The 24159-nt window shown below is 36.9% G+C and overlaps 5 protein-coding genes across 8 annotated transcripts; 1 reads left to right on the top strand and 4 right to left on the bottom strand.

Moving 5' to 3' along the window:
- Positions 1-2046: 2046 nt before the first annotated feature.
- LOC18020358 (importin beta-like SAD2 homolog) lies at positions 2047-9132 on the bottom strand. Its single transcript, XM_006402669.2, has 22 exons — positions 8847-9132; positions 8471-8603; positions 8295-8382; positions 7926-8075; positions 7208-7370; positions 6869-7053; positions 6603-6776; positions 6076-6221; positions 5869-5992; positions 5608-5788; positions 5016-5175; positions 4845-4886; positions 4608-4726; positions 4328-4526; positions 4053-4184; positions 3850-3953; positions 3576-3755; positions 3293-3432; positions 3064-3203; positions 2839-2984; positions 2599-2725; positions 2047-2509 (listed from the first exon to the last, which is right to left on the bottom strand). Exons 1-22 carry the CDS (start codon positions 8937-8939, stop codon positions 2355-2357), a joined length of 3081 nt encoding a protein of 1026 aa, XP_006402732.1. The 5' UTR covers positions 8940-9132; the 3' UTR covers positions 2047-2354.
- Positions 9133-11020: 1888 nt separating this feature from the next.
- LOC18020359 (protein DETOXIFICATION 41) lies at positions 11021-13516 on the top strand. The gene is made up of 8 exons (XM_006402667.2): positions 11021-11388; positions 11703-12247; positions 12349-12435; positions 12524-12580; positions 12668-12906; positions 13001-13119; positions 13217-13303; positions 13375-13516. The coding sequence occupies exons 1-8, from the start codon at positions 11071-11073 to the stop codon at positions 13444-13446; spliced, it is 1524 nt and encodes a 507-aa protein (XP_006402730.1). The 5' UTR covers positions 11021-11070; the 3' UTR covers positions 13447-13516.
- Positions 13449-16483, bottom strand: LOC18020357 (pentatricopeptide repeat-containing protein At3g59040). 2 transcript variants are annotated; one of them, XM_006402668.2, is made up of 6 exons: positions 16352-16483; positions 15692-16007; positions 14799-15338; positions 14556-14680; positions 14355-14453; positions 13449-14281 (listed from the first exon to the last, which is right to left on the bottom strand). In XM_006402668.2, exons 1-6 carry the CDS (start codon positions 16405-16407, stop codon positions 13654-13656), a joined length of 1764 nt encoding a protein of 587 aa, XP_006402731.1. In that variant the 5' UTR covers positions 16408-16483; the 3' UTR covers positions 13449-13653. The 2 variants fall into 2 exon arrangements, with proteins under 2 accessions (XP_006402731.1, XP_024012744.1); XM_024156976.1 differs by having other exon boundaries at positions 16362-16461.
- Positions 16484-18081: 1598 nt separating this feature from the next.
- Positions 18082-20987, bottom strand: LOC18020356 (polyamine oxidase 3). The gene is made up of 10 exons (XM_006402666.2): positions 20653-20987; positions 20249-20364; positions 20054-20142; positions 19846-19959; positions 19666-19753; positions 19491-19576; positions 19289-19391; positions 19106-19203; positions 18596-19025; positions 18082-18512 (listed from the first exon to the last, which is right to left on the bottom strand). Exons 1-10 carry the CDS (start codon positions 20690-20692, stop codon positions 18213-18215), a joined length of 1464 nt encoding a protein of 487 aa, XP_006402729.2. The 5' UTR covers positions 20693-20987; the 3' UTR covers positions 18082-18212.
- A 491-nt stretch (positions 20988-21478) lies between these two features.
- LOC18020354 (transcription factor PIF5) lies at positions 21479-24159 on the bottom strand. 3 transcript variants are annotated; one of them, XM_006402661.2, is made up of 6 exons: positions 23915-24159; positions 23515-23592; positions 22635-23373; positions 22424-22489; positions 21959-22309; positions 21479-21846 (listed from the first exon to the last, which is right to left on the bottom strand). In XM_006402661.2, the coding sequence occupies exons 2-6, from the start codon at positions 23583-23585 to the stop codon at positions 21649-21651; spliced, it is 1425 nt and encodes a 474-aa protein (XP_006402724.1). In that variant the 5' UTR covers positions 23586-23592; positions 23915-24159; the 3' UTR covers positions 21479-21648. The 3 variants fall into 3 exon arrangements, with proteins under 3 accessions (XP_006402724.1, XP_024012747.1, XP_024012748.1); XM_024156979.1 differs by having other exon boundaries at positions 23515-23587; positions 23915-24142; XM_024156980.1 differs by having other exon boundaries at positions 21493-21834.

The raw sequence follows: 24159 nt of genomic DNA, 5'->3' as shown, positions 1-24159 counted from the left end.
ATCTGAGCTGGAAAACATGCATGCAACTAAAGACTAAAAATATCGATGCTCTATATCACTGATTTATTTAAATCGTTTTTTTTTCTTATGTTGATGATCATGATCAGTGATCGTTTTTTGCATTTTATAACTTTGGTTTATAAATTTCCAAAATTAATCGCAATATCGTCTTGGAAAACCTGATCATTAAGACAAATCCTAGAATCTAGTGTATGCTGCACACACATTTTTCAAATACATTTGTTCAATGATTTGAATAATAAAAACGAAGTAAAACTCTTTAGAAAAGAAAGTCACCAAATTCATATTTTAAATTGCATATATATGTAAAGTTTTGAATTACATAGAAAAGGTGAGAGTTACGTTGAAACAGATTAAAATGGACCCCAAATTAAGACGATGGTTGTACATTGAAGCTAAGGAAATGACTGATTTTGGAGCTACTGGTTGACTTCACCTCTACCAATCTTTATAGTTCTTACGTCAATAGTTAGAAAGAAAGAAAATACACACAAATTTGTTTTCCCCAATATTTAGTATACTCATGAATAAACCCACTGATCATATAGGGTTTTAACGTTCATCCCACTGATATTGTTATCGTGTCGGGCGGCATTCATATTCAACACAAATCTTTCCTGACTGATAATTAACTCCTAACATATGAAAATATAACCTCCGTAGGTAAATATAACCTCCGTAAGTAAATATGTGATTTTAAGATAATATACTACACATGTGTACATGGTTATCAAAATAAAATAGTTTTTTTGGTCGAATTCAAAACAAGATTTGACGAGTTTAGAGTGTATATATATATATATATATATTATATAACACATATGTATATGTATTTAACATAAAACAAAAAGTAATACATATATAAAAAAAAGATTTGACGAGACTAGAGGATATATATTAAGAGACAACAGATTCAATATCTTGACTCTTGAGTTTGATATGGTTTACGAGCGTAGAAGTTTGAATGTTAAAACGGACTCTCTAACTTGGAACACTTGAAATAAGATTTCACTATCACTTCGGTTCAATATTGGCTAATTATACTTACTTGCTGAAGTGGAATTAAAATTTGTTTGATTTATCACTAAAAGGTGTTTTCTTGGAAAATTAAAGTCGTAATTATTTCACCTCAACTCAAACTTAGCATATGTACACTCGAATGTTAATAAATTACTTCAATTTTTCTCGAAAACAAATGATTTAACTGCAAATGTTACAATCTTTTTCATGGAATTGGTCGTATACTTGATCAATTAACGTCGTAATAATAATATGTCTGTGGGCTCTCTTCGAATTATTTTCCTTGTAAAGTTGAAGTTTGGTTACTAAAGAAAAAAATTAGAAAAAGCGTTGTAAACTAATGCAGACTAATGAATTCGATTCAGGGATTGAGATTGATTGATTTGATTTGTTAGAAGTGTCATTGGCACCTAACGCTTTTGCTATTATTTGTTAACAGAAACGAAAAGTCATTACTCCATAATTCTATAGACACTTCAAATATTAATAAAAGCAAAAAAAACGATTTAAATACTTCAAAATTTCAAATTTTTGGCAAATCATATTAGAAGATGAAGAAACGCGACATCTAGACTAACAACGTATATAAGATTATTATGTGTAGCCGTGTAGGTTCGTTCACCTTCTAGAAGTCATTCCAATTGCAAAAAAAAATTCCAAACAAATGAGGAAAATATATTAAAAATCATCGAAAAGAAATCTATATTCTCAGGTACAAAAGATATATATGATCATGTACCGATATAGTCATTACAAATACAAATACACAATCCGCTACGTATATTTGTATACTTACTGCCTACAAGTTTTATATATGTAAAGAGAAAATCGTTTATCATCCTCAAATTACTAACGAAGCAAAAAAAAAAGGAGAAAATTGACCGCCTTATTACAATTGAATAAATTCAGCTCTGAAATTATAGACACAGCTTAATTGGCGAAGAACGATTCAAATCAAGATAAGGAAATGTGGCAAAGATAAAAAGATAAATAAACAAACAAACAGAAAAAAATTATGTGCTTTTTTAAATATATGCATCCAATCCCAATCGGAGAACATTAAAAAAAAACCCTCCAAAGGGTTTGCTGTCTGAAAAAAAAAAAAAATAGGAACCCCAAAAGGGTTTGGTCTTTTGCTTTGGTCTACTGGAGATGATGAAAACCAAAGGAAAAAAAAAATGATGAAGAAATGCAAAACTGGAGACGGCAGAGATTGGTCTCTCTCAGACAAGATGAGTAACTGAGAGTCGACCAGACTCACCTCGATAAGCCTCTCTATGTATTTAGGATAATATCATAGAGTAATGGAGATATCAGGGAGCAACTGTTGTGGAAGATTGTTTCTCCTTTAGAATCTCAGCTCTTCTCTGCTCAGTGTGCTGAGCGATATTGTTTGCAAGACCTTCGTAGTGCGGATCTAGTGTCTGCGTAAGGCTTTGGAATCTGAGCGAGTCTGATGCTTGCATTGCTATTAAAAAGAGAAGGAAAAAAACAAAGGAAAAATCAGATGATAATACCATGTTTAGGTCAATATATACATGACAAATCGGGTTCTACCTGTGACTGTATCCATGAAGAGTATGAAAGGATCCACTTCATCAATTGGAGAGTCTAATTCCTCGTCGTCGCTAAAATCATCCTCCGAAAAGTCATCATCGTCGCTGTAAGAGCGGAAGTCCTTTGCCTAAAGATAATGCACAAAGGAAGCGACCTCAGTAAGCTACTACTACAAGCACATTGATAGCTTTTTAAGATAAATCACTTCTTAAGTGGCTTTGATTTTAGGGGAAGACAAACCTGTGCTGCTAACTTGCGGAGTGTACTTCCATCAGTTTCATCGGGATTCTCATCTCCCTCGTCATCTTCATCATCTGTCTGGAACTCATCCATGTTGTCATCATCCCCATCTTCTTCGTCTTCTTCCTCTTCTGCCTTTGCAGCTTCTGTTATACATACATGTTCATATAGGAATAAGTGAGGGTCTGTTATAAGAAAAATTAGAGACAGTGAAAAGGCACTGACCAGCAAGTTGATCCTTGTATGCCACTAAAAGCTCGAGAAGAGCCCTGAATACAGGTGGCAAGACCTCTCCGGGCAATTGACCAGCAGGAAGACTGAGAAGTGCTGTCAATCCCAAGATGCAAACTTTCTTATCATGTTCTCTGCATGTGAATCAATGAAAATTATTATCCTCAAAGAAATGTGATGAGAAAATAGAGAGACAGAGGTCACACAGATTAGATTCACCCACCTCTTGAAGTTAGCATGTACACCACTCTTCTTCTTCTCTTGCAGCATGTGGAGCCAAATAGTTAAAATCTCTGTTGCGCAACCAAAGCGTTGCAGTATGCCAAGTGCCAAAGGGGCATTGTAGTAAAAGGCATTTGCAATCTGCCCCACGGATATAAGAGCAACATTCAGCGCTTATTGCCAATCAGGTAATAAAACAACTTCGCTTAACTCGGTGAAAGACAGCTCAAACAAAAGCAGCATAACTCTATGACACACAATTTAACTGCGGCTTTTTTGCTTACCACTTCAATCAGAAGACATTTGAAGGAAGATTTCTCGGCACCTCGTAGCCGATCTAATGTGATTCTCAGGTAAGGCTCCACCCATTGATCCACCTGGCCCTTACAAGTCTGAACCACGATCCCTAATAGCTTCGGAGCTGGCTCAATGTCACTATCATCAATATTTTTGTTCGCCATAAGCTGTCATAAGAAAGAGTTGACACACGAATCAATGCATGTGTGTGACTATGTGTACGCCGAGAGGGAAACAGACGAGACAATCTAGTGAGCTTACCAAAGAGATCACACTCCAAAGACTTTGCTGGTAATCGGGTTCCTTGCAAGTGAGATAATGCTCAGTTCCCCTGGTTATGTAGTTGTGCAGCGGGACCAATATATCTAATGATATTGTAAAGAACGATCACACAAATAGGACAAAATTATGAAAAATGAATGAAACGAAAAAAAGGCATAATTAAAAAACTGAAATTTTCTTACTTGGAAAGAAGTCAATAGCCCAATCCACGAGTGCTTCCATCATTAAAGGCCATAAACTCCACATGTTTAATGATATCGTAGGTGAAAAAGTAGTAATATATGAGACGATCTCCAGAACCTCTTCAAACACATCTGGCCATACAAAAAAATATAAGATGACTCACAATATTTAGGTCAAGATCTACATAAACCCCAATGGATTCGATGTACCTCATCCAAAGGAACCCAAGAAATAACTAACAACTCCAAATATAGTCTCTAAACATTATGCATACCTTCACCATCAGTTGTCAGCATTTTACGCATTATAGGCAGCAAATGTGGTTCAATCTGACCATAGAGATGAGGGAGACTACTGATAGATTCAAGAATTGTACTGATGGCACGGAGACATCCCACTGCAGCCAATGCACCAGAATCATCAGTTTCATCATCACCGTTGTCAGTGTCGATACACCTCCAGAATGCACTGGCCTGGAATATATTAACAAGAAATTATAATAGAGCTAAAGCAAAATAACACTCGAAAGGGGACACAAAATAATGTTGTCTTACCAAGTTCTGGCACAGACCCAAAGCATAAGGAGAAATCTCCTCCCCAAACTTATACACAATAGTCTCTAAAGTAAAAGCAAGATCTTCGTTTTCAACTTCATTCATTAGCTTGAAAAATTCTGCACAGCACAAGTCCATAACGATTGTTTCAGATGATTGAAATGATGGTAGGTTTTAGCTTTAAAATGAATTGAAACGGGAACAACTATAACAGCAAAATCATTCGAAAAGCCTTACCGTCAAGAAGTTGAGGCAGAACTGGGCGGATCTCATCTAAATCTGCAGGACAGATAAATTTAGTTGAACTTATACTAATATGTGTTATATACAAAAGATCTGATGAACGAACAGGACGGGGAAATCTTAAGAAGAGACAGAAACATATTTTTTGGTTAGGCCAATACTTACTTTTGCAGGCTTCAATGAATGAACGCAAAGCAAAAACTGAATCCACCCGAACAGGAAGTTCTGGATCACGCATTCCAGAGATAACACAATGCAATGCCTTGGAAAAATTGTTTTGGTCTGCGAAATTAATGTGTGCGTACTGCCCTGCAACCCATGCAGCCTACACAGAGGATTGAAGATGTTGGAAAATAAGCCTGACAAGTTACCATCTCCTTGTAATTAAAGCAATATGGGTGAGACAGCATCATTTAACAAACACGGGTTGCTTTATCGCAGCAGCCCCACAAAGATAAGGATGAACAAAAATTCAGTCACAAAAAATCTAAGCAGGTATATCCTATACCACAGGTCATCCTTCGAATAAACTTCACCGGATAGTGATGAACAAGAACTTCAGTCACAACGACTTCACAAAGTAGTAAATAGAGAAACTCAAGCTTTTGGAGATGGCGAAAATGTTAAACATCAGATAACTAATTGAACAGGAATGGTAGATGTTCACATGCATAAATGATAATGAATAGAGGTATGATTTTCATAACAGAAACGAATGAGAAGGGGTGGCTAAACAAGTTAAAGCAGTCACTAAAACCTTGGCTCTAAGATGACCAGCAGGGCTGCCGAATTCAGGAAAAACATGTTGCACTAACATATTCTCCAACTCAGATTTGTAGGGTTCACTTTGCCTCAGTTTATCACAAAGTGTCCCAACAGCGAGCAGAGCACCATCCTTTTGGCGATAGGGCTTTAGTTCTAAAGGTGCTTCATCATATCTAAAACAAAGAAAAAAAGTAATTTATCATGTCGCAATTATATAATCAGACCCTTTTTTGTAGATGAAGTTTGAAGGTACCTCTTAAAAATGCCCACGATGAACTGTATAAATTTTGGGAAGTTTTCTTTTCCACGCTTTCTGACCAGCTCAGTCACAAAGTCCATAGATGCAGTCCTGGGACTGTACAAGTCTTCAATTATATCTGTAGAACAAGTAATGGTATTGTAAGAAATAGGCATGTTTTAGGATTATCCAAACTAGACGAAGAAGACTTTAAGAACATACCATAACCCTTCCTTACATACTCATGCGGGTCTTCATCCCAAAGCATTTGATCATTATCATTGAAGCACATTAGAGGGAAAATTATGTCAAATAGTAGGACATCAAGGTGGGGCTGCAGTAAGTTGTACATGCTATTCTTCGGGATACTGCAGAGACACAACAAGTTAATCCAGATAAAGCCTTCATCAGTTTTCAAGGAACTGATAGATATTGCAACTAGAAAATCTAACCCACGACTCCCTAAAGATGAAATTCAGTGGGACCAAATGCCGAGTTCGTAGGTAGGCAAATTTTTGTATGTCTAACTATGGCTACAGGTTTGATTAAAGGTATGAAATACCTATACCAAAGGTTTTTCAAACCAGCAAAAAATATATTATTAACTAAACTCTCCAATAAAGCCAAAACTATCCTTCTTCAGGCACTTCACGTGCAATACTTAGTCAGTTCAATAGATCCAGAGTATTCATATTCAAATAAATTTATAACGATGATCAAAAGTTTGTATACCATAGAGAATATCCAACCTGTTGCTTAGATATTGAAGAATTAGGTTGATGACTCTGTCAGGAAGATAACCACCAATACGAATGGCATTCAACAATTTCAAATGGCACTCTAATATCTTGGCTGCGTAGTTCATCTGAAACATTTGGGCGAAGGCTTTGTTTTCCGGATTCTGAAGTTTCAGATCTCCAAACCTATTACATGTTTTTTAAACAGTTATTTTAAAGGCAATTTAAAAAAGAAAAGTGTCAAGGTTGTAAGTTAATAGATAGGTTATCCCGCATACCGAGTGTACAGCCTGTTTAAGATGTGAGCAACCCACTTCTTGGCTTTCCACCATCCCCATGATTTCCTAAGCTCAGGGTCTTCAGGCTGACCTTCTACGGGAACAGGACGTTCCAAAATGTTTAGGAACAGACCCATCCAAGCATTAAACAAGTTTGGATCAAACAATGGTCTCGGAAGCTCTAGCTGTATAAACAAGGATGAAAGAGATATATAAAAAAAAACTTCACCAGATGCTACCTAATATCCTCACAAGAATTATAATCCGTAAATTTTTTCAATTTTAAGCCAGAATGCAATGAAGAACGATTCAGAATAACGGCCACGACATACAACTTACATAAATACATGACCAGAATATCTTGCATATAAGCTTGATATGGTCTGCCACTTCGAGAGAAGGATTTTCAATATGGACAAGCTTATTGAATATATTCAAAAGATGTGGAAACGTCTCCTCGACTACTCGGTAAATGGGTGCCCTGTCTTCATCTGACTTAAACCTATAAACCGACAGTGGAAATAAGAGAAAATTACGAGAGATATTATTTTATCCAGAAAAACAGAAGCTATTGCCATGACTTTGAATATGATAACTGATAATCCCAACTCTTCATGGCTAACAGCATCAACCCCAAAGAGATGTGTCACTCCAGCTGTCTTAATGCGGACTTCTGTTATACTAGTCTACTACTGATAATAATGCCATTCTTGTAAGTTCAATAATGGTAACATAAGCAAAGACGGCTACAGTGATATAACCCTCTATGACTACCAAAATTGAGCAGACTATATACATCAACAAATCACTCGTGCAAAGAATGAAAGAAGCCTTTTCGGATGCCAGAGCGCAGTAAATAGCACCAATGAGTAGAGAATCTTTGATTAAGTAAAAAAAGAATATTTAACAATATGGGAGAGGTCTATTTCCAATCTATGCCTGTGACATGAACTACGAATGAGAAGGCGAAAAACATGAGCTACAATTTCTAAGCACATGGCCATTTTGGAACAACTAGATTCTTAAACATAAGCCAAAGTTCATAAAGCAAACTAACTCGTATTTTGAAGATAGAATCCGCAACACAAATAACGCTCCATAAACTTGTTGATCCTGCAAGTTGTGCTTAACCCAAACCAGGAGATGGGGCCATTGCTCAGGATAGTCAGCGTAAATTATGGTCTTCAGGCACTCTCCCATTTGAACTCTGCATCATATACACCAGAAACGAGCTAGAATAAGGACCATCAAAACAGAGGAATTTTCATCTGTATACGTCAGAGTAGAGGATTCCAATCATGTACGTATATGCATAAGTAAATGCCATTGCACTTTACATATCAAAGACATATCAGTCCGTAGACAACTTGAACACAAAGGTTGGCTATAATAAAGGGGCATTGTCAAGGTGTACAATAGCTGTTACCTCAATATAGGTGGAAGTTGAGAGACATATACAAGAATCTGGTCCCTGACAACATTCTTATCACTTGGCAAGATTTTGTTCTGATCACCTGCATAACAAAAAATGGAATAAGACAAGGATTAACTAAGAAGTCTCGATTCAATGCCTCTAACTTAAGCGACAAACAAATAACTTACCAGAATGAGGTTCCCAGTGCTTAGCGATGAAATTCTTGAAATGGATACTAGCAGCTTGGCGTACAGCAGGGTCACAGCCACCATCAACAACAATTTGCAAAACCCTTATCAAATGCTGCGGAGTGTGCTGAATCTGCGAATTCGATATTCGAAGCAAAATTAAACCCATATAGCATATATAACTGATTGCTTTAACTTCCTCAATAGTATTGTTGACCACAGTCTAATCAAGTCAATCTTATTAAAAAAAAAAAAAAAACATCCATACTCCGAGTTCGGATAAGTCTAGTTCTCCATCAAATTTTCTTTTGAATTTTGGAAATTCGAAGTAAGCAGACAATGGAACAATAACTAGAAGAAGAAGAATTGTGTTAACCTGATCAAGGCTCTGCTCAGCGGCTCTACGCTCGCTGGGATTCGGACTGCAAGCAGCCGCGCCAATGATTAACGCAAGGCTAGACGGATCCATCTACTCAAATCGGAAATTCACAAACAGATTTTCCGGAAAAATAATCGACAGCTCACGAATTTCCCGGTCGTCTCTCCGGTAGAAATCGAAGAGACGAGAGTCAAAATCAGGAGGAAGGGGAGACGACGAGGAGAGAGAAAGTGAGGTAGAAGACGAAGGTCTAGGGTTTTATGAATGGTTCGTTCGTCTGGGTAACTAAGTGAAAAAAAAAGCACGTGCCGCACACAATACAACCCAGACTTGCCTTGAGCTCTAGTCACCTCTTTTTCTTCACGTCCTCCTAGTTCTTCTAGTTACCGTCGATGATCTTTTTTTTTCTTTCTTTTTTGTTGTTTTTTTTTTGGTAAACTTCTTTTTTTTTATTGTTTGTCTTAATTCTTGATTAATAGTGTTTGACAGTTTATACATACACTATATATAACAAATTTTATTTTCAGATTTTATAAAAAAAAATATTTTCAGATTTTATAACAGATTTTATAAGAGGAATAAATTTCTTTAAAATGAATTAGTTTAAATTTGACCAATTGTTGTTATCATCTTGTGTTATTTAAATGATTATTTTAAAAACAATGATATCCTAATTTCAAATTTTAAAAACCTTCTTTTCATGCATAAATTCAGAAAAAAATTACGAAATTGTGTGGGAAAAAAATATATTAAAACCTAATACATTGTCTAGTCATTAAATAATTAAATAAATGATAAGACATCAAAATGACATTAATTATAGCAAAATAATACTTCTATATATGCACATTGTTAAAAGAATCTTTTTAGTATTAATGTATTATAATACTCGATAACCAATAAGTTATCGAGTATCATAATACATTAATACTAAAAAGATTATAGCAAAACCAGTTTCAGAAGATTTGATATACAATGGGAAAGTTTAGTTATAAGTTATAACATCATTAGAAAAATAAAACACTTTTAATAATGAGTAATCTTCTGAAACTGGTGGGGCCTTCCGACCTAATAGACAACTCATTGATTTCATCTTACGTCATGGACAGTTCATCAAACTCAAATAATTTATTTTTGAGATTAAAGATTTGTCATTATTTCGATGGTCATATATTATAGTTGGGCCTCAGGAGCACAGAGCGTCCAGTGCAGCTAGAAGACTTTTGGTGGGCCACATTTCTCCAAAGCTTTTTCTCCTTTCGCCAAAGCATTTCTTTTCCTCTCAAAAGCTCATTATTATTAGTATCTTTCTTTCATATAGGGTAGAAATACACAAGTGGTAACATGTAAAGTTAACTGATATATCTTAATCACTATTATTTTAATCATTTTTAAGATTATATACGTGGAAAACATAGTCTATTACCCCATATAATTTGGAGGATGTACAAGGTTTAAGACTAGTCGTTGGATCTATTCACAATCGTTGACGAACATTAGGTATCGTTATCAACAACTTTTTTTTCACTGAAGGTACCGTTACACTTACAGGCCTAGTTTTGCTCTTGGGCACATAAGCATAATTCGGTTCGGTATAATTTTAGTTCCCGTTCCCATAGAACTGTTACCGATTTTGGAGCTGTCGTTTTGGTGTCATTCACCAAATCTTTTGGTTTGATTTGATTGGTTTTCAATAAATAAAAAAGTCAAACAAATAATATGAACACGTAAACTAAATGTGATCAAAATAATAGCTAAACAAGTTAAATTAACTAGTGAGTAAAGTTTGATTAGTTTTAATTGGTTTGTTCAGTTAAGATAATTGTATAAACTAATCGGTCAAGATAAAATTGTGGCTTGTTTCGGTTCAATTACTTTGATTTCATTTCGTTCGGTTCGGCTGTTCACATGAATATTTGATCCGGTTCAGATGTTGACATCTTTTTTTTTGTCGTCGGCTCTTTCTCTCTCTCTCTCTCTCTCTAAGCCACTAATTGGGTTGGGTAACTAGAGAATGGTTGTTACACTATAAATATACACTAAGAAAATCAGACCGAACAGTCATGAAAGATCAAAACCACCAATTCCATTTCGGTCAACGACTCGAACCCATCAACATAACCAAAACAGACAGTCGTAATATAAACGCGCCCGGTCGAAAACTACAACAAAACAACACCACCAAAAAAGAAGAAAAAAAAGACGAACTAACAAACGGACCATGAGCTCCACAGAGTCATACGAGCCGCTATTGAGACGGCTTCACTCAGACTCGCAGATAACGGAACGTTCTTCACCAGAGATAGAGGAGTTTCTCGGCCGTCGTATATCCACGGTGACGCCACGATGGTGGCTAAGGCTGGCCGTGTGGGAGTCAAAGCTTCTATGGAAGCTATCTGGAGCCTCCATAGTCGTCTCTGTGCTGAATTACATGCTCAGCTTCGTCACCGTTATGTTCACCGGCCATCTCGGCTCTCTTCAACTCGCCGGCGCATCCATCGCCACCGTCGGTATCCAAGGCCTCGCTTACGGTATCATGGTACGCAGAAACATTTCGGTCCATATAATATATGTTTGTATGTGCTTTAGAATTTCATACCGAGTAAAAACAGAGTATATAGTAACCGACGTCGTCCGAGGTAAAATACTTTACATTCATTTGCTAACCATTTTTGTAATTTGTAAATCCGGGTTTAGGGTTAGGTTTCTCGATTTTTCGAACTATTGATCTAAGAATGAGATAAGAACCCTAATAAAAACATCATCTAGTTCGGTTTTGGTTCGGTTTATCCTTCTTGACCACTCTTGGTTTTAATTGTTTTTCATTTATCATCAAATATTCAAATTGACTAGCTGGGAATGGCGAGCGCGGTCCAGACAGTGTGTGGTCAAGCGTACGGCGCGAGACAGTACTCATCAATGGGAATAATCTGCCAACGAGCCATAGTCTTGCACCTCGCAGCTGCAGTGCTCCTCACGTTCCTCTACTGGTACTCGGGTCCGATCCTAAAGGCTATGGGCCAAACTGTAGCCATCGCACGCGAGGGTCAGATCTTTGCACGCGGGATGATTCCGCAGATTTACGCTTTCGCCCTCGCTTGTCCTATGCAGAGGTTTCTCCAGGCTCAGAACATAGTGAACCCTTTGGCTTACATGTCATTAGGAGTTTTCTTGCTCCACACGTTACTCACGTGGCTGGTCACCAACGTCCTGGATTTCGGCTTGCTCGGTGCGGCTCTTGTTCTGAGTTTCTCGTGGTGGCTTCTTGTGGCTGTGAATGGTCTGTATATCGTGATGAGCCCGAGTTGTAAGGAGACTTGGACAGGGTTTTCCGCTAGGGCCTTCAGAGGGATTTGGCCTTACTTCAAGCTCACGGTAGCTTCAGCAGTCATGCTATGGTAAATGTCTCTAATCTAAAAACACAAATCTGTTAGATTTGACGGGTTAAATCTCTGCTTTAAAGAAAGCTGATACGACTTGGAAATGAAAAAAACTGCAGTTTGGAGATATGGTACAATCAAGGGCTAGTGATTATCTCCGGTTTACTCACTAATCCCACAATTTCTCTAGACGCCATTTCGATTTGGTACTATTTTCACCGAGACATATACATATACTGATATACCGATGAATCTCACTGTTTAAATGTTAACCCGGTTTTAGTATTTTTTCAGCATGTATTATTTGAATTGGGATATGCAGTTCATGCTTGGTCTAAGTGCAGCAATCAGGTAACAAAACAAAAAAATTGCATGCAGTGTTTAATTTTAATTATCCATTCACAAAACCGTGACGTTTGTGTTTTTGTTTCTGTTTAGTGTCCGAGTGAGCAATGAGCTAGGAGCGGGAAATCCACGAGTGGCTATGTTATCAGTGGTAGTGGTCAATATCACGACAATTCTCATCAGCTTATTCCTCTGTGTCGTGGTGCTCGTGTTCCGCGTCGGCCTTAGCAAAGCTTTCACCAGTGACGCAGAGGTTATAGTTGCAGTCTCTGACCTCTTCCCTCTCCTCGCTGTTTCCATTTTCTTAAACGGAATCCAACCAATTCTCTCTGGTAAAACACACTCAAAAGAGACTTAATTGTGAATTAGAGTTTGTTGATTGATCCTTGTTCTTTTGGACTAATCTTTGTGACATTTGAAAAAAAGGGGTTGCTATTGGAACTGGGTGGCAAGCAGTGGTGGCTTATGTGAATCTTGTTACTTACTATGTCATTGGTCTTCCTATTGGCTGTGTTCTTGGCTTCAAAACAAGTCTTGGAGTTGCTGTATAATCTCTCTCTCTCTCATTCTCTCTTTTATTCTCTCTCTCTTCCTATGAATTTATGTGTTGTCTCATAAGATTTGGGAGATATTTCATTACAGGGGATCTGGTGGGGGATGATTGCAGGAGTCGTACTTCAAACTATAACTTTGATCGTTCTTACACTTAGAACTAACTGGACTTCCGAGGTAAAAGAGTCACAAATCTCTCTCTGTTTTTGTAGTCCAAAGTTCTTACCTTTACTCTGCATCTGTTGCAGGTGGAAAATGCAGCTCATAGGATAAAAGATTCGGCAAATGAGAATCAAGAGATGGCTAGCGAAGGAGTCTAAGATGACAGCGACAACAACTCTGTTCTTTTCTCCTCTCTTTTGTTTGCAAGAGATATGAAATAATTAACCTTTTGTTCTTAGGATTCAGTAACACATTTCGTTTCGTAAACTACAGACAAAAAGAATGGACAAACTACTTAGTCCCCTTCTGCAAAATCTTTCTTTTGGCTTTAGATGACTACAAAAATCAAACTTTTCTCGAAATTTTCATAAGCCCACAAGTTCTTCCGTCTGTGAATTATCATAAACCAAAGAACCTTCCTGCTTGCTATCATACAACACAGTTTCCCTTGCATCATCATCACCATCTCCGTCATCGTCATCCTCATCTTCATCCTCATCCTCATCATCACTACTTACATCTTCCTCCTCCTCATCATCATCATCAGTTCTATATACCCTAGCAATGACGGTTGTTGTTTCATTTCTGAGACCAGTAAGCTCTTTAGCTTCCTCCAACTCATCTTGAGTTGAAGCCAATGATAAAAGCACATTCTTAGCTTTCTGATCAGGTGGCACCCCACAACTCTCCATCTCCTTGTACCAACTAAGAGCGCTCCCGAAATCCTTGCACCTCCCAGACACATCCATGATAGTCGTTAAGATGGTTTGATTCGCTTTGATGCCACTTAACCTCATCTTCTCATATACTTCCATGACCTTCTCGAGATCGTTTGCTTTTGCATACCCTTTTATCATTGCCCCGTACGTGACTATATTCGGTTCAAAACCGTCTACTTTTATCCTCTTGAAGAATTTCTCAGCACCCTCCATGTCCGAGGCATTTACATAGGCTGATAACATAGTTGTGTAAGAGCAGAGATCCGGGAAAAACCTGCGAGGGAATTATGTTCTGTCAATTTAAAACGTAGAAGCAACACCATTCACATGATAGAAGTCTTCTTTACCTGTCCCGTCGCATGCTTTTAAAAACGGTCTTTGCTTGCTCCACCATTCCCGAAATAGCAAATGCATCAAGCAAAATGTTATATGCTTTATGCGTCGGCCTGACCACAAAGCAAAAAAAAAAAGACAATAATATATCCAGAAGAGAAACCATTCCCGAGCCATCGCAGCAAGAAATTGTCTTTGGAAGCTGAAAAACTGACCTTACACCAGCATCAAGCATCTCTTCAAAAACGGATAGAGCTTCTTCCTCTCTTCTGGCTCTTCCATATGCTTTGATAAGTAAAGCATAACTTACAACGTCGGGTTGAATACCAGATCTTTGCATCTGAAAAGTTAAACATTCAGTTAAAAGGATTGGATTAGTACTATAGCAGGCAATGACATATGTAGCTGGTGTTTCTAGCGTTTAACAATTACGTAAAAGAAAGGATCATTCAGATCACCTGGTCATAGATCTTAGAAACTTCTTTATAATTAGTTTCAAAGGACATAAGGCTATTGTAAGTGACAGTAGACTGTGGAACTCCTTTCCCAGCCATTGAAGCAAATACTTTTCGAGCCTTATCATAATTCCCAGCCTTCTTGTACATGTATATCATCATGTGATACATCTTTTGATCCGGCTTTAATGGCGATATCTTCTCATCTAAAAGAGTCTCAAAAACCTCTTCCGCTTCTTTAAACTTGTTCCCCTCTACAAAAGTTTTAAGTATAATCTGATAAGTTACAGCAGAAGGCTCTGGGCCTGAAGACTGCATCCTCCGAAATATCGCTTCAGCATTGTTGCATTTGCCTCCTCTTCCATAAGATTCCATGAGAGCGGTATAAGAAATCACGTTTGGACTCGAGCCCATCTTACTCAGTACGCTCAAAACCCTTTCAGCTCCATTGAAGTTTCCTAGTTTCCCATAAGCTGTAATGAGCATCAAAAAATCCATTTCACTGAAGTTCCACCAGTTCTGGTATCTAAGCCATTCCAGAATCTGGAAATCAAAAGAGAAAGAAGGAACCAAATTATCAGATACGGCCTGTCAACTTTCCCGTTGAAACTAAGAGCTTGCAATATTCTAAACATTGCTGAGAGTAATCAGAGTTTTTGTCATGCCGTAAGAGAAAATTCTTCAGGTATAAATAACAACAAACACAGCTTTTTAGCAGCAGCAATAGTAAAATCCTCAACAGTAGATTAAGATGGCCCATCTAATATCTCTATCAAGATTTAAGACTAACTTTACGAATTTCGTTCAGCCAATCACACATTGGAAGATTCTAAAACAGTAATTTTTAGATTGCCGAAAGTATCAAAATATAAAAGAGACTCATTTATTTTCCATACCTCACTGACAAGGTTCCATTTCTTTAGCTGCTTAAATCTAACCAAAGTACCCAAAACGAGGTCTCTCGGAAGACCTTGGTCACCGTCAGTTCTGTATTGCCTAAGCACCGAAACTGCAGAACCCGTCGATTCAATCTCTAACATTAGCCCTCTCCATCTCTTTTGATCTGCCTCGTCTGCTGCATCTTTAAAAACCTCTATTTTCCTCCTCTTTTGCAGGAATTTCCTTGGGGCCAGCATTCCCATACAAACAACTCTGAATCGGTTTTGGATTTTAACACCAACATTGATAATATTGTTCTGTAGTCTCCTCTGGCTGACACAGAGATAAACACATAGACACTTAGTAAATGAAAAACTGAAACTTCCAGTAACCGAAAAAACATATAATTCGAGGTGAAAGAACATAAACCCTAACAGTCGCTTACTCTCAGATAATAAACCCAACTTAAGCTTACACAATCGATTAAACTAAACGAAACCCAGCACGGTTTCTGGCAGAAATTCGAAAAGGCGGTACCTTTTTGCAATAGAATTATCCCAACCCGTCAAGGGTAAAGTAAAGAGGTTCTAGAACAAAAGCAAGTCCCCAAAATGAGAGTTGTTCCAATTTCCAAACGGTGAAGAAGTAAAAAGTAGATAGGAAAGAGAAAAGGAAACCTGTGATTACTTGATGGAACTGAGACAAACGGCTTGAAAATTACAGTCTGTGACATCTAAAGTTCGTAGCTTCTCCTCTGTCGCAGCAGCCAAGAGGAAGAAAGCTATGCTCTTATCCTTAAACTTTTAAACTTCAAAGTGGATATTTTAATTTTTGTTTTTCTAGAGATTTATCTATTCTATTAAACCAGAAAGAAAGAAGCAGTATTTGTTTTCAAATACTCCTAATTTTATTTTTTAAGTGTTTAAAAATAATTTTAATAATTATTTATATTTAATTTCGAAAATTAATTATTAATTTAAATATTTTAGAGTTCCTTAAATATAGTTAATTTAGATTTGATTTGATTTGATTTGATTAAAAATAATAAATCAGATGTTAATTTAGATTTGATTTAAAGATTCTAATTTAAATAATTTCTATCTTATTAAACATTTTTATCAAAAATATCTAGAATTTTTGAAAAAAAATAATTCACATATAAAATATAATAGTCATATTTGAAATATAAAATATTTATAATGATGTAAATGATATGATATTTATGTTGCTTATATAATATATATACAATTATGATTTATTTACAAATTAATAATAAAATAATAGGTAAAATTCAAATGTATAATTTAAATATTAAAAATATATATTTTAAAATTTATAGAACTAAAAATATATATAAAAATTGGGTTAAAAATATTTTGGTAACTAAAATCACTAATTTTGAATTATACATGTATATCGAAAATATATTTTTCATACAAAATAAAAACATAAAAAAATAAAAATTATTGCATACACTCTATAATGTGGTTTGAAAAACCAGTTGTACACTCCATTCGTTGATTAAATTTTAGAAAATTATAATGCTAAATAATACTGTTAATACATCTCAAACTTTTAACAAATATTTATATTATACGGTAATATGAACGAAAAAGTTAGAATTATGTTTTTATAATAGTTCATTTTGAATTAATATTAACGGAAGAGTTAAAATTATATTTTTATAATCATAATTAATTTTAATATTATAAAAATATATCTAAACACAAAAATCAATATTTTCACTTATTAAAAAATCTATTTATAAAAATAATTATAGCTAAAATCAAAAACACAAATTATATTACAAAATTCGTTAAACAGTAAAAAATATTCTCGTACGGATGCACGGGGTTAGAATCTAGTAAACATTTAAATCAGTTAAATGAAATTAATCACAAAAAATGAAGGTGGAGTTTCCTGGAGTACTTGACAATATTGCCCCTATAGGCACTTGATATTTACACAGATGCCTCAACGTGATTGCTTCAGTATTTTGCCGAAATGAAGAACAAAGACGAAGAAAGAAGACTCGTGTAGTCTCAAGTTGTGTAAGGTTATGAGGAGTCAGATAGAATGATGAAAAAGAAAAAAAGAAACTTTGTCTTTGATTTTCAGGGATCCTTTAAGGAAAGGATACCAAATAATTAAAAACTGTTTTGGATTGCACCAAAAAAGGGTTTGCATCTGAAATTTACTACTGTTACTGGATTGATTGTGACGAAAGAAGGCTTTGACCAGAATCAATGGTGCGATTTGAGTTGAAGATAGAAGAAAGCTTCATTTGCGGTTTGCGTTTGGCACTAATATTTTAACATAGTTCTTGGATCAAGATGAATTACACAATATTGCACAGTTGACTTCGACTAAAGACCTGAATCAGATATCTAAGTAAAAAGAGTGATACTGAAGTAATTCTCATAATAAATTCTTGATTTTTTAAGTTATATCACATGATATCTATAAGTAAATAAAAAACAAATCTAGCAATGTTCCCATATGAAAACGAAAAAACCCAAAAAGCTGAGGTTTCTAAATTTACATACGGGAGATGAGAAGAGGGACAGAGGCAGGAGTTTCCTCTTCAATATCAAGTTCAAGCTCTCCATAGCGCTCTAGCACTCGCATCCTGCAGTCTTCAGCAACCATCAATCCGGTTGAATAAGCACCGTGCACTGATCCCGGGTAGCTCGTGCTAGTGGCTTCCCCAGCAAAGAATAAGTTATCAAGAGGAACTCTCAGCCTCTCGTAGAGGTCATGAGGTTTGTTAACAATGTCATAGCTATATGATCCCAATGAATTGATGTCTGATCCCCACCTTGATACCAAATAATTTATCTGCCAACAAAAACCTCATTAAAGCTTGTACATTGGTAATAATTTAGACACTTATGATGAGGATAGATAGATTAGAGCAGTACCGGTGAAGACGCATCAGGAAGAATTTTCTGGAGTTGTGAAAAAGCAAAATTGGCAGCTGCTTCGTCAGACATCTTCTCAATGTCTTTAGCTAGCTGACCAGCCGGCATGTAAACTAGGACAGGATGGCTTGTGGCTTTATGCAAGTTCAAGAAATAACTGCACCCGTAGGAGGTTTCTGCAACCACTCCTAGAAACTCTACGTTTGGCCAAAAGACATTGTCAAAGTTCAAGATGATCTTGTTCTCGATTCCTACACCGAGGTCGTTGATAGCTTCTTGTTTCCACTCTGGAAGCTTTGGTTCGAATTCAATCATTCCTGACTTTAGGACTCCAAGAGGAAGAGCAATCACTGCAGCATCCGCAACAAACGTGTCTCCTTTTTCGGTAGTCACCTTCACTCCATTGTAGCGTCTTGCAATCTTGATGACCCTGCCAAAACAAAAGGGGGAAAAGGGTTTAGCTGCAGACTCAAGAAATGGTGGAATCTCCTTTGACAAACGAATCTTTACCTGTGGGTTAGTCGGATATCAAGACCTTTCGAAAGAGTGTTGATGACAGGACGATACCCTCTAACCATAAGACCATGTCCACCAGGCAGCAATTCTTCCTGCAAATGTTTATCTGACAAATCAAGAAAACCGGAACACACCTAAACTACAAACCCGATGACAGATGGCAATTTAGTGGCTAACCTGGTCCCAACACTTTGCCGAGATGGTTTCAGCATCAGCAGCAAACCATCCTTCCATACGGCATAAGTACCACTGAAGCACATTATGGGCAAGCCCCTCCAACCTGGAAGAGTGAAAATCTAATTGAGCATACAACTAATAACAAAAGCGGATAAGTAACAAAAATCAAAGCATTGAGTTGAGACAGTATATGTCTACATACCTCAATTCAGGTGATCTCTTGAATACAATAGAAAAAGCTTGAGCTATAGACATGTCTTCAACCTGCTCATCCCTGACTTTAGAGATCTGCATCGTGAAAAAAAAACATGTCGTGAATCAAAGGCACGCAGAATCTAGAAATACAGTAAAAGAGAAATTGGACACCAAGTACAGACCTCTTCTAGAATGTGCTCAAAAGTTAGGCCAACCTGTGTTACCAACTCCTGAGGAACTTGGTTACCAGCTTTATCGAATAGAGCATAACTGCAGAAAACAGAATTGCACCATGAATCTAAACAAAGAGACATGACTAACTAAGATTTACATCTGGGATATCCAAAACTGTTTGTACATACCTCTCAAGATCGTGATCATACAAAACCGAATTGTCACCGCTAGTACGGTAAAGAGGTAATCCTAATCTCCCAATCACTGCAGCGAGAGGATTCTCTTTACAGACACCATGCAACCTGTCACAAAACGATGTTGCTTAGTTATCATCGATGAAAAGGTATCTAAACATCGAACAATGAGAAAGAAAGTTTGAAAGGCTCATGATTTTACCAAGATGCACCCAAATCAACAGGAAAACCGAATGAGTAATCGGTGTGAACTCGTCCACCAATTCTGTCTCGGGACTCCAATACCACAACCTGAAAACGAAAGAACACAAGTAATAAAGACATGCTTTTGGTATAATCATGTCCTCTCTCCTCAAAACACAAGTAATCTTAAGATTGCATTGCTCCTGTTACAAACCTTAAAGGAAGCATCTTGAAGAGTGCGAGCAGCCGAAATCCCAGCCATACCAGCTCCAATCACTATCACTGAAGGTGATCTCTTCTTCATCATCTCGCCGGTTGAGACGGAAATAGCTGGAGAAAAAAAACAAGAAACAGTTCAGGGCCTATGAGGCTACAAATTCTCACGGAGCACAACATAGTCTTGTACTGATATTTGAGAAGCAAGAGTCTTGGCCAGTGTTAAATTGGCAAATCCACCTAAACAAAGTAAATTACACCCTCAAACAAAAAAAAAAAACATCGCCACAAGGGCACAAATTGAGGACAACAAAAATCGTAATAAAACAGAACCTAGAATTCTTCACAGACACGAGGATTAAGACTTCACAAACAAACAAACAAAATAATTCAAGGAGGCACCTTTATTCAGCTGACGATCAGTTTTGCCTTCGGAGTCCATGGATTAACAATGCTCCGCGATTTATTACTGAAATTACAACTAGTATTGGGCGATAAAGGATCTAACGATTTCTGCTCGAAGAGAAAGAGCGAAATCGGCAATCGGGGAGAAAAACTAAGAATTGAGATCAGAAAACTCGCAGTATTGAAGTAGCTTGAAATCAAAGATGTAAAAGCAAGTCTTCCAAACAATTTCATGCGATTCTCTTTTCTTCCGAGTTATAGATCGGCGACGATCAGATTCGAAGAATGCTTAATTGAAGCGAACAATGAGGCAAAATCAAATATCACAGAGATAGTCGCAGCTTTTTATATTAATCTTGTTTGTTTGAGATTGCTGAGGTGCAGAAAGGTTAGTGGTTAGATTTTTTTTAATGTTATATCCAATCTTTTTTTTCTTTCACTTTGCTTTTGTATAGAGTATAACTCTACACGCTCGAGTATAATTCGGAATTTACTCGCTTTGCTTATAAAACACGTGTCTCGATAAGAGGACATACAACAATTTGGCTTGTGGGAAAAACTGAAAAGCGAGTTGGTTAATGACTCGTTTTCAGTTTTTCTTCTATTGCGTGGAAGTTTTATATTGCTTAATTAAGCCTATGGGCCCATAAAATGTCTTTCTAGGCCCAGCTAAGCCTTATTTAGGCCTTTGAGATCATAATTTTAATCTTTATAACGAAAAAAATTACAGTACGTCGTCAATTCCTTAATATTATAACAGAACTGATACATGTATGATATATCGTTTTCTTCTTCTTAACACTTTGGTTGTATGATTATATCATTTGACTGTTTAAATAAGTTATAAGTATGACTACCTTATCAGATGCTAAATAATACAATTTCTTAAGTTTCATGTTTTTTTTTTCTTACCGCAAGTTTTATGTTTATGCCTCAAAAATTAATAATAATCACTGTAAGAATCATCTTGGAGGGAAAATAAATCATGCCACGTCAGCATAATTTACCCAAACGTAGACTGTCGGTGGTAGCCGGCGCCGACAGTTGACTTTGCTGTCCCACCGGAGTCGGATCAGCCTGCGTCTGCGTCTGCGTCTGCGTCTGCGTCTGCGTCTGCATCTGCGTCTGCATCTGCGTCTGCGTCTGCGTCTGCGTCTGCATCTGCGTCTGCATCTGCGTCTGCGTCTGCGTCTGCATTTAAACAACATGACACGTTAAATATCCAACAAATTTATAAAACAAAAGAAACAGAAAAAAAAAAAAAAACTCCTTGTCTGTTCAAAACGATGTTGTTTGCACTAACCTGAGTCGTCGCCGGCATCTGTGGAAACCCTCCCATGTACCTAGCGAGCTGCTCCGATAAGATTTGATTCTGTGCTTGCATCTGCAACTGTACCGGGTTTTGACATACTAAACCCGGATGGTTTTGTACAACTGACCGGTTCATAACCGGGAATTGAGACAATTGCATCTGACTCTGCATAGCCATCTGATTAATGTACGGTGATTGCTGTACACCGGGAAACATCATCGGAGTCGAGGCTGCTGCAGCTGCCGCCGCCGCCATTCCACTTCCCATCCACATCACTTGAAGTTGCATTTGAAGTGATTTCAAGTAATCAATGGCTTCATCCAAAATTGAAGCTTTATCTGTCTGCAAATAACAACATAATATAAACACACCATTAATCAATCTACATCGTTATATTTTCAACTTAATTTCACTCGATTACTTGTGAGTTTTAGTTCTGTCCTAGAATGAACTTACTTTACTGCAATGAGGTATGAGTTCTTGAAGAGCTTTCATTCTCTCATTAATCCGATCTCTCCTCCTCTACAATAATTTACACAAAAAAGCAATATTTTAAAACTAGATTTAGAACTTCAGATTGAAATTTAAAAGATTTGTTGATCGAAACACACAATAATATAAAACTTTTGAATGTCAAAACATATCAGAGCCATAAAGAAGTATATACCCTTTCTGAGAGATTATGAACTTCAGCCGCACGACTTCTTCGAGTAGACCCTGACCGTTGGCTCGATTTGTTTCCGATGGCTTGATCTTCCATTGACATCAAACGTACATCAGATTGAGACACAGATTCCTGATCAGTGTCCATTACATGTTTTCTTTTACGGTCAATGGTAACGCTCCTTCCACTTCCGGTTTCTTTGTTGTTCCTTCCGTAGCTGCAACCGGACGAGCCACCTGACGAAGTATCAAGTCGTTCTTCGACGTTCTTGCTTCTATCACTTATAGAAACCGGAGGATGAGTCACCTGATGATCATTTGTAGACTGGTTGCTTCCACAATGGCTTGGTCCAACTGTTAAAACTGAGGTCCTAAACTTAGGAGGAGCCATGGATTGATCATGAGCATCGTGCTTAGCCGTCTCTTCGATCGTCCGAGGCTTGTCTGGACGATCGGGACCATCGAGGTGATCGATCGAAGAAAAGAAATGGGAGGAGAACTCGGATTCGAAAGGATCGACTACGTCTTCAGGAGGGTACTGGATCCATGAGACGGTTTCTTGATCTTCAAGAATAGTGCCATTAGGTTTTCGTACTTGGTTATCAAGAAGAGTATTGTTGGGTTTTCCTAGGGTTTGATCATGTTTGTGGGCTTGGACTTGGACTGATGGCTCTCTACGAGCTTGGCTTTGTAAAACCACTTGACCATCTCTCCATAATAGCTCCACTAGTTCATCTTCTGGTCTGTCCAAGACATGAAATAAACACAACATAAACAATATTCTGACCAAAAACAAAAAGTACACATAAAGAATACAGCTTTTGTAATCATGATTAAAAAGTGAAACTGATGATTATAAAATAGTTGACTGGGATTACACATACCTGATTGATCTTTTATTAGTGGACATGTGAAAATTTTCTTCAAAATTCCAATCAGGAAATAGTTGTTCCATGTCTGATCTGTACAGGAGACACCCCAAATAAGAATATACTACTTTTTGTGTAAGTGAATAAAAAAAGAAAATGATTTGATATTTACTTAAGATAATGATTATCAGGAGACTTAACACAAATAGCATAAAAGGGATGATGAAAGCAATCAACTTGGAATGATTATTCCAAATCCCAACAGTTTAATCATTAGAAAAGATTGAGAAATAATTAAAAATAAACAAATCCTCTCCAGCAATCCAGGAGGAAATAATTTAAATAAGGCTCCCTATAAAGTAATTAATTCCCTATATAGTACCCTCTTAAACCCCAAAACTTGAAAAGTAGTTACCAGATTTAGAAGCCACTGAATGATGAGAAGAATCTAGCTATATCTGTTTTCTGCTTCACACGTAACAGAATAGAGTTAGGAGAGAAGAAGAGAAGATTCTCTCTCCTAACTCTCTCGGTTTTCTCTCTTTAGATAATTAAATTGCTTAGAAAATGAGAGATGAAGAAAGATGAAACAGAACAGAGATCAGAGATCAGAGATAGAGAGAGAGAGAGAGAGAGAGAGAGAGAGAGAGAGGAAGAGAG

This window comes from Eutrema salsugineum, unplaced genomic scaffold (assembly GCF_000478725.1).
Source record: "Eutrema salsugineum unplaced genomic scaffold, Eutsalg1_0 scaffold_19, whole genome shotgun sequence".
Classification (NCBI taxonomy): domain Eukaryota; kingdom Viridiplantae; phylum Streptophyta; class Magnoliopsida; order Brassicales; family Brassicaceae; genus Eutrema; species Eutrema salsugineum.
Note: the sequence above shows the minus strand (reverse complement) of the source record. Positions and strands in the feature narration are given on the sequence as shown.